We start from the raw sequence: 13,430 nt of genomic DNA, 5'->3' as shown, positions 1-13,430 counted from the left end.
GGGTGTCCCCTGTTTTTGTAACTGGTAACTTTTGATATGTTGCTGCTCATGGTGAGACTAACAATTCCTTCCATACTTGTTATCATCTATTCAGTCTCCTTCCCCCAATTTTCAACTGATGCTTTCTTCTGAAGATACAAAGATCTGTGTGTGAGCCTTTCTCTCTGTCTCCACCCCCCCTCCCTTCTGAGACGGCTGATGTAAACAAGTCCCTGGCAGGCTGTGTCTGCAACATTATAGCTTCTTTGTAATGCTGGGAGGGTTCTTTGGAGGTCAAGTTGCTAATGGACTCACTGTGATAAATCCTCCCAGAATTAGAAGAAGCTACAGTGTTGCCATGGAAACTGAATAGATGATAACAAGTATGGAAGGAATTGTTAGTCTCACCATGGGCAGCAACATATCAGAAGTTATGTTTGAGTGGAGTACCCCTTTAGGGTATGTTCACATGTACCGTATCGGCAGCGCTGCCCAGCCGCAGCACACCGATTGGCTGAGCACTGGGAGATGCCGGGAGCCCCCAAAGCAAGCCGGAGCAGGGGCCTGGTACAGTATGTTCCCGGGCCGTGGGGCTTAATGGCGCCGAGTTTCACATATTCACAGGGGGATGATAAAATCCGCTGCGGATAAGGTACATGTGAGCATACCCTTAAAGTATACAGACCCTTCAAGAATGGAGCTATATTATGGGCATATGCCAATGAGGGCACTTCAGCATCTACCCGTATCTTACCTGGTCAGGAGGCCGGGCAATTACACTGACTTCTATGGAGGCCGCTGATGCCCCCAGAAGAATATCCCTAAGAGGAGAAAGATTTTGTGAGGACTCCTTGTGCCCGTCTTATGCCAGCTGAGTGTGTGGTATAACACCGGCATCTTACCAATCATCAATGTAGTTCATGAAGAAGTGATGCTGCCTCTCATTGCAGCTGCTGTAGCAGGTCTCCGTAAAGTTCAGGAATCGCTCTCCCTGCTTCTCTTCCTTTTTCTGGACAATGAAACAGTAATTACAGATTAAACCTACAGGAGGCGCTGCAGCCCAATACACACCAGCCTGTCCAATCGCTGGAACAACGGGGGTCCCACCTCTTTACCCCGTCCCATGCCGGGACACAAATCTATGAACTCACCGGAAGCAAAACCATGACGAGCTGCGGGGAGGTCTCCAAAGATCCATCAGCAGCCGCGTACACCACAGCGAAGACGTACGTGCTGACCCAGAGGATGTCCAACACTGGAAGCACACAAGGAAACCGCATCAGCTTACAGCCTGGGCACTGGATGTAACCACTGCCAGGCCCACCGCCACCAGGAGAAGCCCCCCGCCATAAGACGCCCGGGCAACTGTCACCGCCAGGAGACACCCCGGACCACTGCCACCATCAGGAGACGCCTCAGTCCATCGTCCCCACCAGGAGATGCCCGGGCCACCACTGCCACCAGGAGATGCCCCACCTGCCGCCCTGGCCCACCGCCACCACCAGGAGACGCCCCACCTGCTGCCCTGGCCCACCGCCACCACGAGGAGACTCCCCACCTGCCACCCTGGCCCACCGCCACCACCAGGAGACGCCCCACCTGCTGCCCTGGCCCACTGCCACCACCAGGAGACGCCCCACCTGCCGCCCTGGCCCACTGCCACCACCAGGAGACGCCCCACCTGCCGCCCTGGCCCACCGCCACCACCAGGAGACGCCCCACCTGCTGCCCTGGCCCACTGCCACCACCAGGAGACGCCCCACCTGCCGCCCTGGCCCACCGCCACCACCAGGAGACGCCTGGGCCACCGCTGCCACCAGGAGACGCCCCGGGCCACCGCTGCCACCAGGAGATGCCCCGGGCCACCGCTGCCACCAGGAGATGCCCCACCTGCCGCCCTGGCCCACCGCCACCATCAGGAGACGCCCGGGCCACCACTGCCACCAGGAGACACCCCGGGCCACCGCTGCCACCAGGAGCACTTTTGCCTGCAGGAGACGGCCCGGCCTGCCTTGCCGGCCCACCACCACAGCCACCAAAAGACGCCTCAAATCACCTCCACCCCAGAAGATGCCCTGGGCCACCGCTGCCACCAGGAGACGCCCCGGCCCACCGCCGCCACCAGGAGACGCCCTGGCCCGCTGCCACCACCAGGAGATGCCCAAACAGACCCACCACCACCGCCAGGAGACGCCACGGCCCACTCACACCAAATGCACCAAACACAAGCTTTACCTTTGACAGGATCCGATTCATAGAATGAGGGGCAGGGGATCACTTTCCTCTCCTCCAGGGTCTGCAAGACACAAACAGTGACATGGAAGTCCGCATCACCTCATATATCCAGGACCAGGGAGATATAGAGCGGCCGCACCGTAAAAATAAGTAATGTCTGTAAACAGTGACCCCACCAGCAGAATAGTGAGTGCAGCTCTGGAGTATAATACAGGATGTAACTCAGGATCAGTAATGTATGTACACAGTGACCTCACCAGCAGAATAGTGAGTGCAGCTCTGGGGTATAATACAGGATGTAACTCAGGATCAGTAATGTATGTACACAGTGACCTCACCAGCAGAATAGTGAGCGCAGCTCTGGAGTATAATACAAGCTGTGGTATAGGACTTACTGGGATGTACTGCACCACTGTGCCATTCTGTTTGCCTACAGCCAGTTGCTTTCCCTTTGGGCTCCAGCACACTACATAACAGGGAGATTACAGAGTTAGAGAAGTTTCTACAGTATTCGGATGAGAGATGACACAGCTCTGTGATCACTTACCGCACGTCACACCCAGTGAAGCAGGCAGGCTGGCGTACAAATCGACAGCATCTGCAACCTTAAAGACAGAGATGCTGCCATCACTGAGACACACAGCCACCAGGTTGGGGATGACAGGATTCCACTTGAGATCTGTGACAAAGCTGTCGGCCTCCCTGGAGAGCGGCTGGGAGGTGAAGGCTTCTTTAGGCTGCCTAGACTGCAAATATCACAATAAAGAAGGTAAGTGCTCTCCCACATCACATGACCCTCGTGGAGCCACACTGTGTGCAGCCGCCTCATCTACCATCAGGCAAGGGGAACCTGCTGCCTCCGACTGCTGGAAAAATACAATTCCCCTAAAGCTTTGGCTGTCCAGGCATGATGGGAGTTGTAGTCTTGCAACAGCTGGAGGGCGGCAGGCTCCTCGTCCATCTTTGGTGGACCCTTCCGTGTATTCCATACCTCGCCCACGAGGGTCCGCACATCATAGAAGGAGACAGAGGAGCCGCGTTCACCGGACGAGGTGCACACAGACAGGGTGAGGTTGTCACAGCTCAGCGCCACGTGGTGCACAGGATGCTTTGTTGGTACTTCAATCCCCAGAGGACCCAGTTCTATGCAAGAAGAAAAAAATTATTGCAGGGGTCAATCACCAAATTTTATTTCTTTCAAATCCACTGGGGCCAGAAAGTTATACAGATTTGTAATTTACTTCTATTAAAAAAATTCTCCAGTCGTCCAGTACTTATCAGCTGCTGTATTTCCTGCAGGAAGTGGTGTATTCTCTCCAGTCTGACACAGTGCTCTCTGCTGCCACCTCTGTCCATGTCAGGAACTGTGCGGAGCAGGAGAGGTTTTCTATGGGGATTTGCTGCAGCTGCTCTGGACAGTTCCTGGCATGGACAGAGGTGGCAGCAGAAAGCAGTGTGTCAGACCACTTCCTGCAGGACATACAGCAGCTGATATGTACTGGAAGACTGGAGATTTTTTAAATAGAAGTGAATGACAATCTATGGCACCAGTTAATTTGAAGGAAAAATATTTTTTGGTTAACAACCCCTTTAACTTCTGTATATTGCTGCACTATAAATTATAAGGTGAATCAGCCAAGAGACCATCACAGGAAGCGCCCTCTATAGGAAAACATCAGCAACTGCTACTGCATCCACTCAACAGACCCAAATCCTTGTTCATTCTGAAAGGGGGTGCCCCACACACCTTATAGTGTTATAGTATAGCTTTATAAACCATGGGACCCAGACTTGTAAGGCTGCATGGACCCCAAAGGGCCTGAGGTCACTGGATGACTATAACACAGCTCCATACACCTATACAGGGCGGTATATAACACAGCTCTATACACATGTACAGGGCGGTATATAACAGCTCCATACACCTGTACAGGGGGTATATAACACAGCTCCATACACATGTACAGGGCGGTATATAACACAGCTCCATACACCTATACAGGGCGGTATATAACACAGCTCCATACACCTATACAGGGCGGTATATAACACAGCTCCATACACCTATACAGGGCGGTATATAACACAGCTCCATACACATGTACAGGGCGGTATATAACACAGCTCTATACACATGTACAGGGCGGTATATAACACAGCTCCATACACATGTACAGGGCGGTATATAACACAGCTCCATACACCTATACAGGGCGGTATATAACACAGCTCCATACACATGTACAGGGCGGTATATAAGACAGCTCTATACACATGTACAGGGCGGTATATAACACAGCTCCATACACATGTACAGGGCGGTATATAACACAGCGCCATACACATGTACAGGGCGGTATTTAACACAGCTCCATACACCTGTACAGGGGGTATATAACACAGCTCCATACACATGTACAGGGCGGTATATAACACAGCTCCATACACCTGTACAGGGCGGTATTTAACACAGCTCCATACACCTGTACAGGGCGGTATATAACACAGCCCCATACACCTGTACAGGGCGGTATATAACACAGTTCCATACACCTGTACAGGGCGGTATATAACACAGCTCTATACACATGTACAGGGCGGTATATAACAGCTCCATACACCTGTACAGGGGGTATATAACACAGCTCCATACACATGTACAGGGCGGTATATAACACAGCTCCATACACCTATACAGGGCGGTATATAACACAGCTCCATACACCTATACAGGGCGGTATATAACACAGCTCCATACACCTATACAGGGCGGTATATAACACAGCTCCATACACATGTACAGGGCGGTATATAACACAGCTCTATACACATGTACAGGGCGGTATATAACACAGCCCCATACACCTGTACAGGGGGTATATATAACAGCTCCATACACCTGTACAGGGCGGTATATAACACAGGTCTATACACCTGTACAGGGGTTATAAAACAGCTCCATACACCTGTACAGGGCGGTATATAACACAGGTCTATACACCTGTACAGGGGTTATAAAACAGCTCCATACACATGTACAGGGCGGTATATAACAGCTCCATACACCTGTACAGGGCGGTATATAACACAGCGCTATACACCTGTACAGGGGGTATATAACAGCTCCATACACCTGTACAGGGCGGTATATAACACAGCTCCATACACCTGTACAGGGCGGTATATAACACAGCTCCATACACCTGTACAGGGCGGTATATAACACAGCTCCATACATCTGTCAATCAAGCAGAGTCAGGTATGGGAGGGGGAGAAAGAAGATGTTACATCTCTCAGAAGATCAGGGTCTTGGCCACGCCTCCCTGACACTTGGCACTGTAGCATAAAAGCATCTTCTATAACTTGGAAACCTAGACAGATATGACAGGTACCATGTGTCTCCCGACCAGACGGCATCTAACAGTGTCAGCAGTGTGGACTGTGAATTGGATCTGACAGATTCCCTTTAAGCCGTTAGGAATAAGGACACGCTGGGAATAAGGACACGCTGTCCCCAGACGACCCTGGGCGTACCAGTATGTCCTTTACTATGAAGCGGGCTCCAGAGGGGAGCATGCTTCATAGGAGGTGGGGGCCGGCTGCAGTCAGTAGCCTGACCCTCACCGTTATTGACAGGCTGCAGCGATCGCGGCATTTAGGTGTAAGTGACAGGGGCAGTCCCATGTCACTTACCGATCAGGATCCCCGCAGTTTTATAAGTACCCCAAAGCCCCTCCCCCAATAAAAGTTAACCCCCCCCCCCCCTTTCCCATTATATAAATAAAACATATAAAAATAAACAAACATATTATATACCGTAGCGTGCGGGATCCCAGCTCCGTCACTAACTGGCTGAGCAGACGTAAACGTCACGTATCACGCCCGTGTCAGAGACCAGGAAGTGGCCGGGCAGCGGGGACCGGAGCGCCGCGATATGGGACCAGCACCTGGAACTGGGGAGTTGAGTGGACGTCGTTGCCCTCAGCCACCTCCTCCCCGGCCAGATCGGAAAAAAAAGACCCCCCCCGCTGGAGTACCCCTTTAAGGAATAGATCCCCCATTCATCACCCACCAACAGTATTGGGGTCCTCTCCCTGTTTAATGGGGATGAGAACATCATCAGTCCGGAAGATCTTCAGCCCCGCCGGGCCGCCTGTGAACAGGAAGCCATACTTATTGGATACTGCCAGAAGATTGGAGCGTTCCTTGGGGAGATCCAGGGGAGGTGAGAATATCCGATTCTTCTTGAGCTGGTGGAACTGGAAATCCTGTGAAGTCATCAAAAAGAAACATCAGACACTTGTAGACTGATACACTGTAACAAAATATCAGAAGTGAAGGTGCTGCTTATGTGGATACAGTGTAACAGCCCCTCAGCTGTGAGGACTAGCAGATATAGGGAATTATATGAAGGGGTTCCCCGGCACAGGGGCGTATATAAAGGGGTTCCCCGGTATAGGGGCATATATGAAGGGGTTCCCCGGTATAGGGGCATATATGAAGGGGTTCCCCGGCACAGGGGCGTATATAAAGGGGTTCCCCGGCACAGGGGCATATATAAAAGGGGTTCCCCGGCACAGGGGCGTATATAAAGGGGTTCCCCGGCACAGGGGCGTATATAAAGGGGTTCCCCGGCACAGGGGCGTATATAAAGGGGTTCCCCGGCACAGGGGCGTATATAAAGGGGTTCCCCGGCACAGGGGCGTATATAAAGGGGTTCCCCGGCACAGGGGCGTATATAAAGGGGTTCCCCGGCACAGGGGCGTATATAAAGGGGTTCCCCGGCACAGGGGCGTATATAAAGGGGTTCCCCGGCACAGGGGCGTATATAAAGGGGTTCCCCGGCACAGGGGCGTATATAAAGGGGTTCCCCGGCACAGGGGCGTATATAAAGGGGTTCCCCGGCACAGGGGCGTATATAAAGGGGTTCCCCGGCACAGGGGCGTATATAAAGGGGTTCCCCGGCACAGGGGCGTATATAAAGGGGTTCCCCGGCACAGGGGCGTATATAAAGGGGTTCCCCGGCACAGGGGCGTATATAAAGGGGTTCCCCGGCACAGGGGCGTATATAAAGGGGTTCCCCGGCACAGGGGCGTATATAAAGGGGTTCCCCGGCACAGGGGCGTATATAAAGGGGTTTCCCCGGCACAGGGGCGTATATAAAGGGGTTCCCCGGCACAGGGGCGTATATAAAGGGGTTCCCCGGCACAGGGGGCGTATATAAAGGGGTTCCCCGGCACAGGGGCGTATATAAAGGGGGTTCCCCGGCACAGGGGCGTATATAAAGGGGTTCCCCGGCACAGGGGCGTATATAAAGGGGTTCCCCGGCACAGGGGCGTATATAAAGGGGTTCCCCGGCACAGGGGCGTATATAAAGGGGTTCCCCGGCACAGGGGCGTATATAAAGGGGTTCCCCGGCACAGGGGCGTATATAAAGGGGTTCCCCGGCACAGGGGCGTATATAAAGGGGTTCCCGGTATAGGGGTGTATATAAAGGGGTTCCCGGTATAGGGGTGTATATAAAGGGGTTCCCCGGTATAGGGGTGTATATGAAGGGGTTCCCCGGTATAGGGGTGTATATGAAGGGGTTCCCGGTATAAGGGCATATATGAAGGGGTCCCCGGTATAAGGGCATATATGAAGGGGTCCCCGGTATAAGGGCATATATGAAGGGGTCCCCGGTATAGGGGTGTATATGAAGGGGTTCCCGGTATAAGGGCATATATGAAGGGGTTCCCCGGTATAGGGGTGTATATAAAGGGGTTACCCCGTATAGGGGTGTATATGAAGGGGTTCCCCGGTATAGGGGTGTATATGAAGGGGTTCCCCGGTATAGGGGTGTATATGAAGGGGTTCCCGGTATAAGGGCATATATGAAGGGGTCCCCGGTATAAGGGCATATATGAAGGGGTCCCCGGTATAAGGGCATATATGAAGGGGTCCCCGGTATAAGGGCATATATGAAGGGGTCCCCGGTATAGGGGCGTATATGAAGGGGTTCCCCGGTATAGGGGCGTATATGAAGGGGTTCCCCGGCACAGGGGCGTATATAAAGGGGTTCCCCGGCACAGGGGCATATATAAAGGGGTTCCCCGGCACAGGGGCGTATATAAAGGGGTTCCCCGGCACAGGGGCGTATATAAAGGGGTTCCCCGGCACAGGGGCGTATATAAAGGGGTTCCCCGGCACAGGGGCGTATATGAAGGGGTTCCCCGGTATAGGGGCGTATATGAAGGGGTTCCCCGGTATAGGGGCGTATATGAAGGGGTTCCCCGGTATAGGGGCATACAGTATACATAGGGGGGCCCTGACGTTCCAGGACACTTCCCACATGGGGGGAGCAGAAGGCTATTATATTATAAGCTTATATCACTCCTGCAGGACACGTGACCGGCGCGGAGCCGCGGACGTCACGTGATGTCCCGCCTCACCTTGGTCTCCCGCTCCTGGGGCACGTCCGTGTCATCCTCCATTGAAGTGCACAGTCCGGAATCAGTGACATCTAATAGAGACAGAAGGAGTGAGTGCGCGCCTCACAGCGCCATCTTTGAGGGGCGGAGTTACCGCGCTGCGTCATCACCAAGGCGACGCGTCATGTGACCGCACTGCACGGACTCCGGGAATATGCTTACTGTGTGTGGTGGAGGAGATGGCTGTAGGTATATACATGGCCGGCCATTCTAAGGAAAAACTACAACTCCCATCATGCCCCAGCCATCAGCTCCAGCATGTAGGCCAATGTTCCACAACCCTATGATTCCTTTCAGCTCATCCTTTGCAGAGTTACAACTCCCAGCATGCTCTGACAGGTTAGGGCCATCCATGCATGATGGGAGTTGTAGTTTTGCAGCTAGCCACAGGCCTCTGAACCCCGCCAAACTACAACCAGCACAATCTCTCGATAGAAGCAGAATCTGGGTCTATAGTTCTGTACTACTGATACCATTGCACTCCTCCGCTTTTATGTGGTAAAAAGGTCACAAAGAGGAGTCCTCTGTGCTCCACCCCCCCACCCCCCTCAGGAGTCCTCTGTGCTCCACCCCCCCCACCCCCCTCAGGAGTCCTCTGTGCTCCACCCCCCCCCCCCCCCCCAGGAGTCCTCTCTGCTCTGCCCCCCCCCCCTCAGGAGTCCTCTGTGCTCCACCCCCCCCCCCCTCAGGAGTCCTCTGTGCTCCACCCCCCCCCCCTCAGGAGTCCTCTGTGCTCCACCCCCCCCCCCTCAGGAGTCCTCTCTGCTCCCCCCCCCTCAGGAGTCCTCTCTGCTCTGCCCCCCCCCTCAGGAGTCCTCTGTGCTCCACCCCCCCCCAGGAGCCCTCTCTGCTCCCCCCCCCTCAGGAGTCCTCTGTGCTCCACCCCCCCCCCAGGAGCCCTCTCTGCTCTGCCCCCCCCCCTCAGGAGTCCTCTGTGCTCCACCCCCCCCCCCCCAGGAGCCCTCTCTGCTCCCCCCCCTCAGGAGTCCTCTGTGCTCCACCCCCCCCCCCAGGAGCCCTCTCTGCTCTGCCCCCCCCCTCAGGAGTCCTCTGTGCTCCACCCCCCCCCCCCCCAGGAGCCCTCTCTGCTCCCCCCCCTCAGGAGTCCTCTGTGCTCCACCCACCCCCCCAGGAGTCCTCTCTGCTCTGGCCCCCCCCCCCCCCTCAGGAGTCCTCTGTGCTCCACCCCCCCCCCCCCCAGGAGCCCTCTCTGCTCTGCCCCCCCCCCCCTCAGGAGTCCTCTGTGCTCCACCCCCCCCCCCAGGAGCCTCTCTGCTCTGCCCCCCCCTCAGGAGTCCTCTGTGCTCCACCCCCCCCCCCAGGAGCCCTCTCTGCTCCCCCCCCCCCTCAGGAGTCCTCTGTGCTCCACCCCCCCCAGGAGTCCTCTCTGCTCTGCCCCCCCCCTCAGGAGTCCTCTGTGCTCCCCCCCCCCCAGGAGCCCTCTCTGCTCTGCCCCCCCCCCTCAGGAGTCCTCTGTGCTCCACCCCCCCCCCCAGGAGCCCTCTCTGCTCCCCCCCCCTCAGGAGTCCTCTGTGCTCCACTCCCCCCCAGGAGTCCTCTCTGCTCTGCCCCCCCCCCCCCTCAGGAGCCCTCTCTGCTCTGCCCCCCCCCCCCTCAGGAGTCCTCTGTGCTCCACCCCCCCCAGGAGTCCTCTCTGCTCCGCCCCTCCCCCCAGGAGCCCTCTGTGCTCCACCCCCCCCCCCCCAGGAGCCCTCTCTGCTCTGCCCCCCCCCCCCAGGAGCCCTCTCTGCTCTGCCCCCCCCCTCAGGAGTCCTCTGTGCTCCACCCCCCCCCCCCAGGAGCCCTCTCTGATCTGCCCCCCCCCCTCAGGAGTCCTCTGTGCTCCCCCCCCCTCAGAGGCCCTCTCTGCTCTGTCACCCCCCCCCCCCCTCAGGAGTCCTCTGTGCTCCACCCCCCCCCCCTCAGGAGTCCTCTCTGCTCTGTCACCCCCCCCCCCTCAGGAGCCCTCTCTGCTCTGTCACCCCCCCCCCCTCAGGAGCCCTCTCTGCTCTGTCACCCCCCCCCCCCTCAGGAGCCCTCTCTGCTCTGTCACCCCCGCCCCCTCAGGAGCCCTCTCTGCTGTCACCCCCCCCCCCCCCCTCAGGAGTCCTCTCTGCTCTGCCACCCCCCCCCCCTCAGGGAGCCCTCTCTGCTCTGTCACGCCCCCCCCCCCCCCCCTCAGGAGCCCTCTCTGCTCTGCCCCCCCCCCCCCTCAGGAGCCCTCTCTGCTCTGTCACGCCCCCCCCCCCCCCCCCCCCCCTCAGGAGCCCTCTCTGCTCCGTCACGCCCCCCCCCCCCTCAGGAGTCCTCTCTGCTCTGTCACAGCCCCCCCCCCCTCAGGAGTCCTCTCTGCTCTGTCACGCCCCCCCCCCCCCTCAGGAGTCCTCTCTGCTCTGTCACCCCCCCCCCTCAGGAGTCCTCTCTGCTCTGTCACACCCCCTCCTCAGGAGCCCTCTCTGCTGTAACCCCCCCCCTCAGGAGCCCTCTCTGCTCTGTCACCCCCCCCCCCTCAGGAGCCCTCTCTGCTCTGCCACCCCCCCCCCCCTCAGGAGTCCTCTCTGCTCTGTCACCCCCCCCCCCCCTCAGGAGCCCTCTCTGCTGTCACCCCCCCCCCCTCAGGAGCCCTCTCTGCTCTGTCACGCCCCCCCCCCCCCTCAGGAGCCCTCTCTGCTCTGCCACCCCCCCCCCCCCCTCAGGAGTCCTCTCTGCTCTGTCAACCCCCCCCCCCCCCTCAGGAGCCCTCTCTGCTGTCACCCCCCCCCCTCAGGAGCCCTCTCTGCTCTGTCACGCCCCCCCCCCCCTCAGGAGTCCTCTCTGCTCTGTCACCCCCCCCCCCCCCTCCGGAGCCCTCTCTGCTCTGTCCCGCCCCCCCCCCCTCAGGAGTCCTCTCTGCTCTGTCACCCCCCCCCCCCCCTCAGGAGCCCTCTCTGCTCTGTCACGCCCCCCCCCCCCTCAGGAGTCCTCTCTGCTCTGTCACCCCCCCCCCCTCAGGAGCCCTCTCTGCTCTGTCACGCCCCCCCCCCCCTCAGGAGTCCTCTCTGCTCTGTCAACGCCCCCCCCCTCTCAGGAGTCCTCTCTGCTCTGTCACCCCCCCCCCTCAGGAGTCCTCTCTGCTCTGTCACCCCCCCCCCCCTCAGGAGTCCTCTCTGCTCTGTCACCCCCCCCCCCCCTCTCAGGAGTCCTCTCTGCTCTGTCGCCCCCCTCAGGAGTCCTCTCTGCTCTGTCGCCCCCCTCAGGACTCCTCTTTGCTCTGTCGCCCCCCTCAGGAGCCCTCTCTGCTCTGTCACCCCCCCCCCCCCCCCTCAGGAGTCCTCTCTGCTCTGTCGCCCCCCTCAGGAGTCCTCTCTGCTCTGTCGCCCCCCTCAGGAGTCCTCTTTACTCTGTCGCCCCCCTCAGGAGCCCTCTCTGCTCTGTCACCCCCCCCCCCCCCCTCAGGAGTCCTCTCTGCTCTGTCGCCCCCCTCAGGAGTCCTCTCTGCTCTGTCGCCCCCCTCAGGAGTCCTCTTTACTCTGTCGCCCCCCTCAGGAGCCCTCTCTGCTCTGTCACCCCCCCCCCCTCTCAGGAGTCCTCTCTGCTCTGTCGCCCCCCTCAGGAGTCCTCTTTGCTCTGTCGCCCCCCTCAGGAGTCCTCTCTGCTCCCCCCCCCTCAGGAGTCCTCTGTGCTCCACCCCCCCCCCAGGAGCCCTCTCTGCTCCCCCCCCCTCAGGAGTCCTCTGTGCTCCACCCCCCCCCAGGAGCCCTCTCTGCTCTGCCCCCCCCCCCTCAGGAGTCCTCTGTGCTCCACCCCCCCCCCCCCCAGGAGCCCTCTCTGCTCCCCCCCCTCAGGAGTCCTCTGTGCTCCACCCACCCCCCCAGGAGTCCTCTCTGCTCTGCCCCCCCCCCCCCTCAGGAGTCCTCTGTGCTCCACCCCCCCCCCCCCAGGAGCCCTCTCTGCTCTGCCCCCCCCCCCCTCAGGAGTCCTCTGTGCTCCACCCCCCCCCCCCCAGGAGCCCTCTCTGCTCTGCCCCCCCCCTCAGGAGTCCTCTGTGCTCCACCCCCCCCCCAGGAGCCCTCTCTGCTCCCCCCCCCCTCAGGAGTCCTCTGTGCTCCACCCCCCCCAGGAGTCCTCTCTGCTCTGCCCCCCCCCTCAGGAGTCCTCTGTGCTCCCCCCCCCCAGGAGCCCTCTCTGCTCTGGCCCCCCCCCCTCAGGAGTCCTCTGTGCTCCACCCCCCCCCCCCAGGAGCCCTCTCTGCTCCCCCCCCCTCAGGAGTCCTCTGTGCTCCACCCCCCCCCAGGAGTCCTCTCTGCTCTGCCCCCCCCCCTCAGGAGCCCTCTCTGCTCTGCCCCCCCCCCCCCTCAGGAGTCCTCTGTGCTCCACCCCCCCCAGGAGTCCTCTCTGCTCCGCCCCTCCCCCCAGGAGCCCTCTGTGCTCCACCCCCCCCCCCCCAGGAGCCCTCTCTGCTCTGCCCCCCCCCCCAGGAGCCCTCTCTGCTCTGCCCCCCCCCTCAGGAGTCCTCTGTGCTCCACCCCCCCCCCCCCAGGAGCCCTCTCTGATCTGCCCCCCCCCCTCAGGAGTCCTCTGTGCTCCCCCCCCCTCAGGAGCCCTCTCTGCTCTGTCACCCCCCCCCCCCCTCAGGAGTCCTCTGTGCTCCACCCCCCCCCCCTCAGGAGTCCTCTCTGCTCTGTCACCCCCCCCCCCTCAGGAGCCCTCTCTGCTCTGTCACCCCCCCCCCCTCAGGAGCCCTCTCTGCTCTGTCCCCCCCCCCCC

The 13,430-nt window shown here is 59.1% G+C and overlaps 2 protein-coding genes across 4 annotated transcripts in view; one reads left to right on the top strand and one right to left on the bottom strand.

Moving 5' to 3' along the window:
* NUP214 (nucleoporin 214) overlaps positions 1-8,798 on the bottom strand; it is a 34,866-nt gene extending 26,068 nt beyond the window's left edge. Inside the window, exons 1-9 of the mRNA XM_069985747.1 lie at positions 8,646-8,798; positions 6,287-6,482; positions 3,206-3,357; positions 2,762-2,960; positions 2,610-2,680; positions 2,215-2,275; positions 1,131-1,234; positions 882-988; positions 734-800 (exon numbers count right to left, since the gene is read on the bottom strand). Of these exons, the coding sequence (XP_069841848.1) occupies positions 734-800; positions 882-988; positions 1,131-1,234; positions 2,215-2,275; positions 2,610-2,680; positions 2,762-2,960; positions 3,206-3,357; positions 6,287-6,482; positions 8,646-8,687 (999 nt within the window). The 5' untranslated portion in view covers positions 8,688-8,798. The remainder of the gene's footprint in view (positions 1-733; positions 801-881; positions 989-1,130; positions 1,235-2,214; positions 2,276-2,609; positions 2,681-2,761; positions 2,961-3,205; positions 3,358-6,286; positions 6,483-8,645) is intronic.
* FIBCD1 (fibrinogen C domain containing 1) overlaps positions 1-13,430 on the top strand; it is a 275,844-nt gene that overhangs the window by 1,056 nt on the left and 261,358 nt on the right. The window contains exon 1 of one of the 3 annotated variants that reach the window (XM_069985749.1): positions 8,782-8,869. The exons of 1 other annotated variant lie outside the window; for it this stretch is intronic. The gene's annotated coding sequence lies outside the window, so the exon portion shown is untranslated. Of the gene's footprint in view, positions 1-8,781; positions 8,870-13,430 lie in introns of those variants that run through there. One more of the 3 variants, XM_069985748.1, reaches the window with a different exon arrangement.

Source organism: Dendropsophus ebraccatus, chromosome 10 (genome assembly GCF_027789765.1).
Source record: "Dendropsophus ebraccatus isolate aDenEbr1 chromosome 10, aDenEbr1.pat, whole genome shotgun sequence".
In the NCBI taxonomy this organism is placed as follows: Eukaryota; Metazoa; Chordata; class Amphibia; order Anura; family Hylidae; genus Dendropsophus; species Dendropsophus ebraccatus.
The sequence above is the reverse complement of the archived record's forward strand: the minus strand, read 5'-3'. Positions and strand labels throughout refer to the sequence as shown.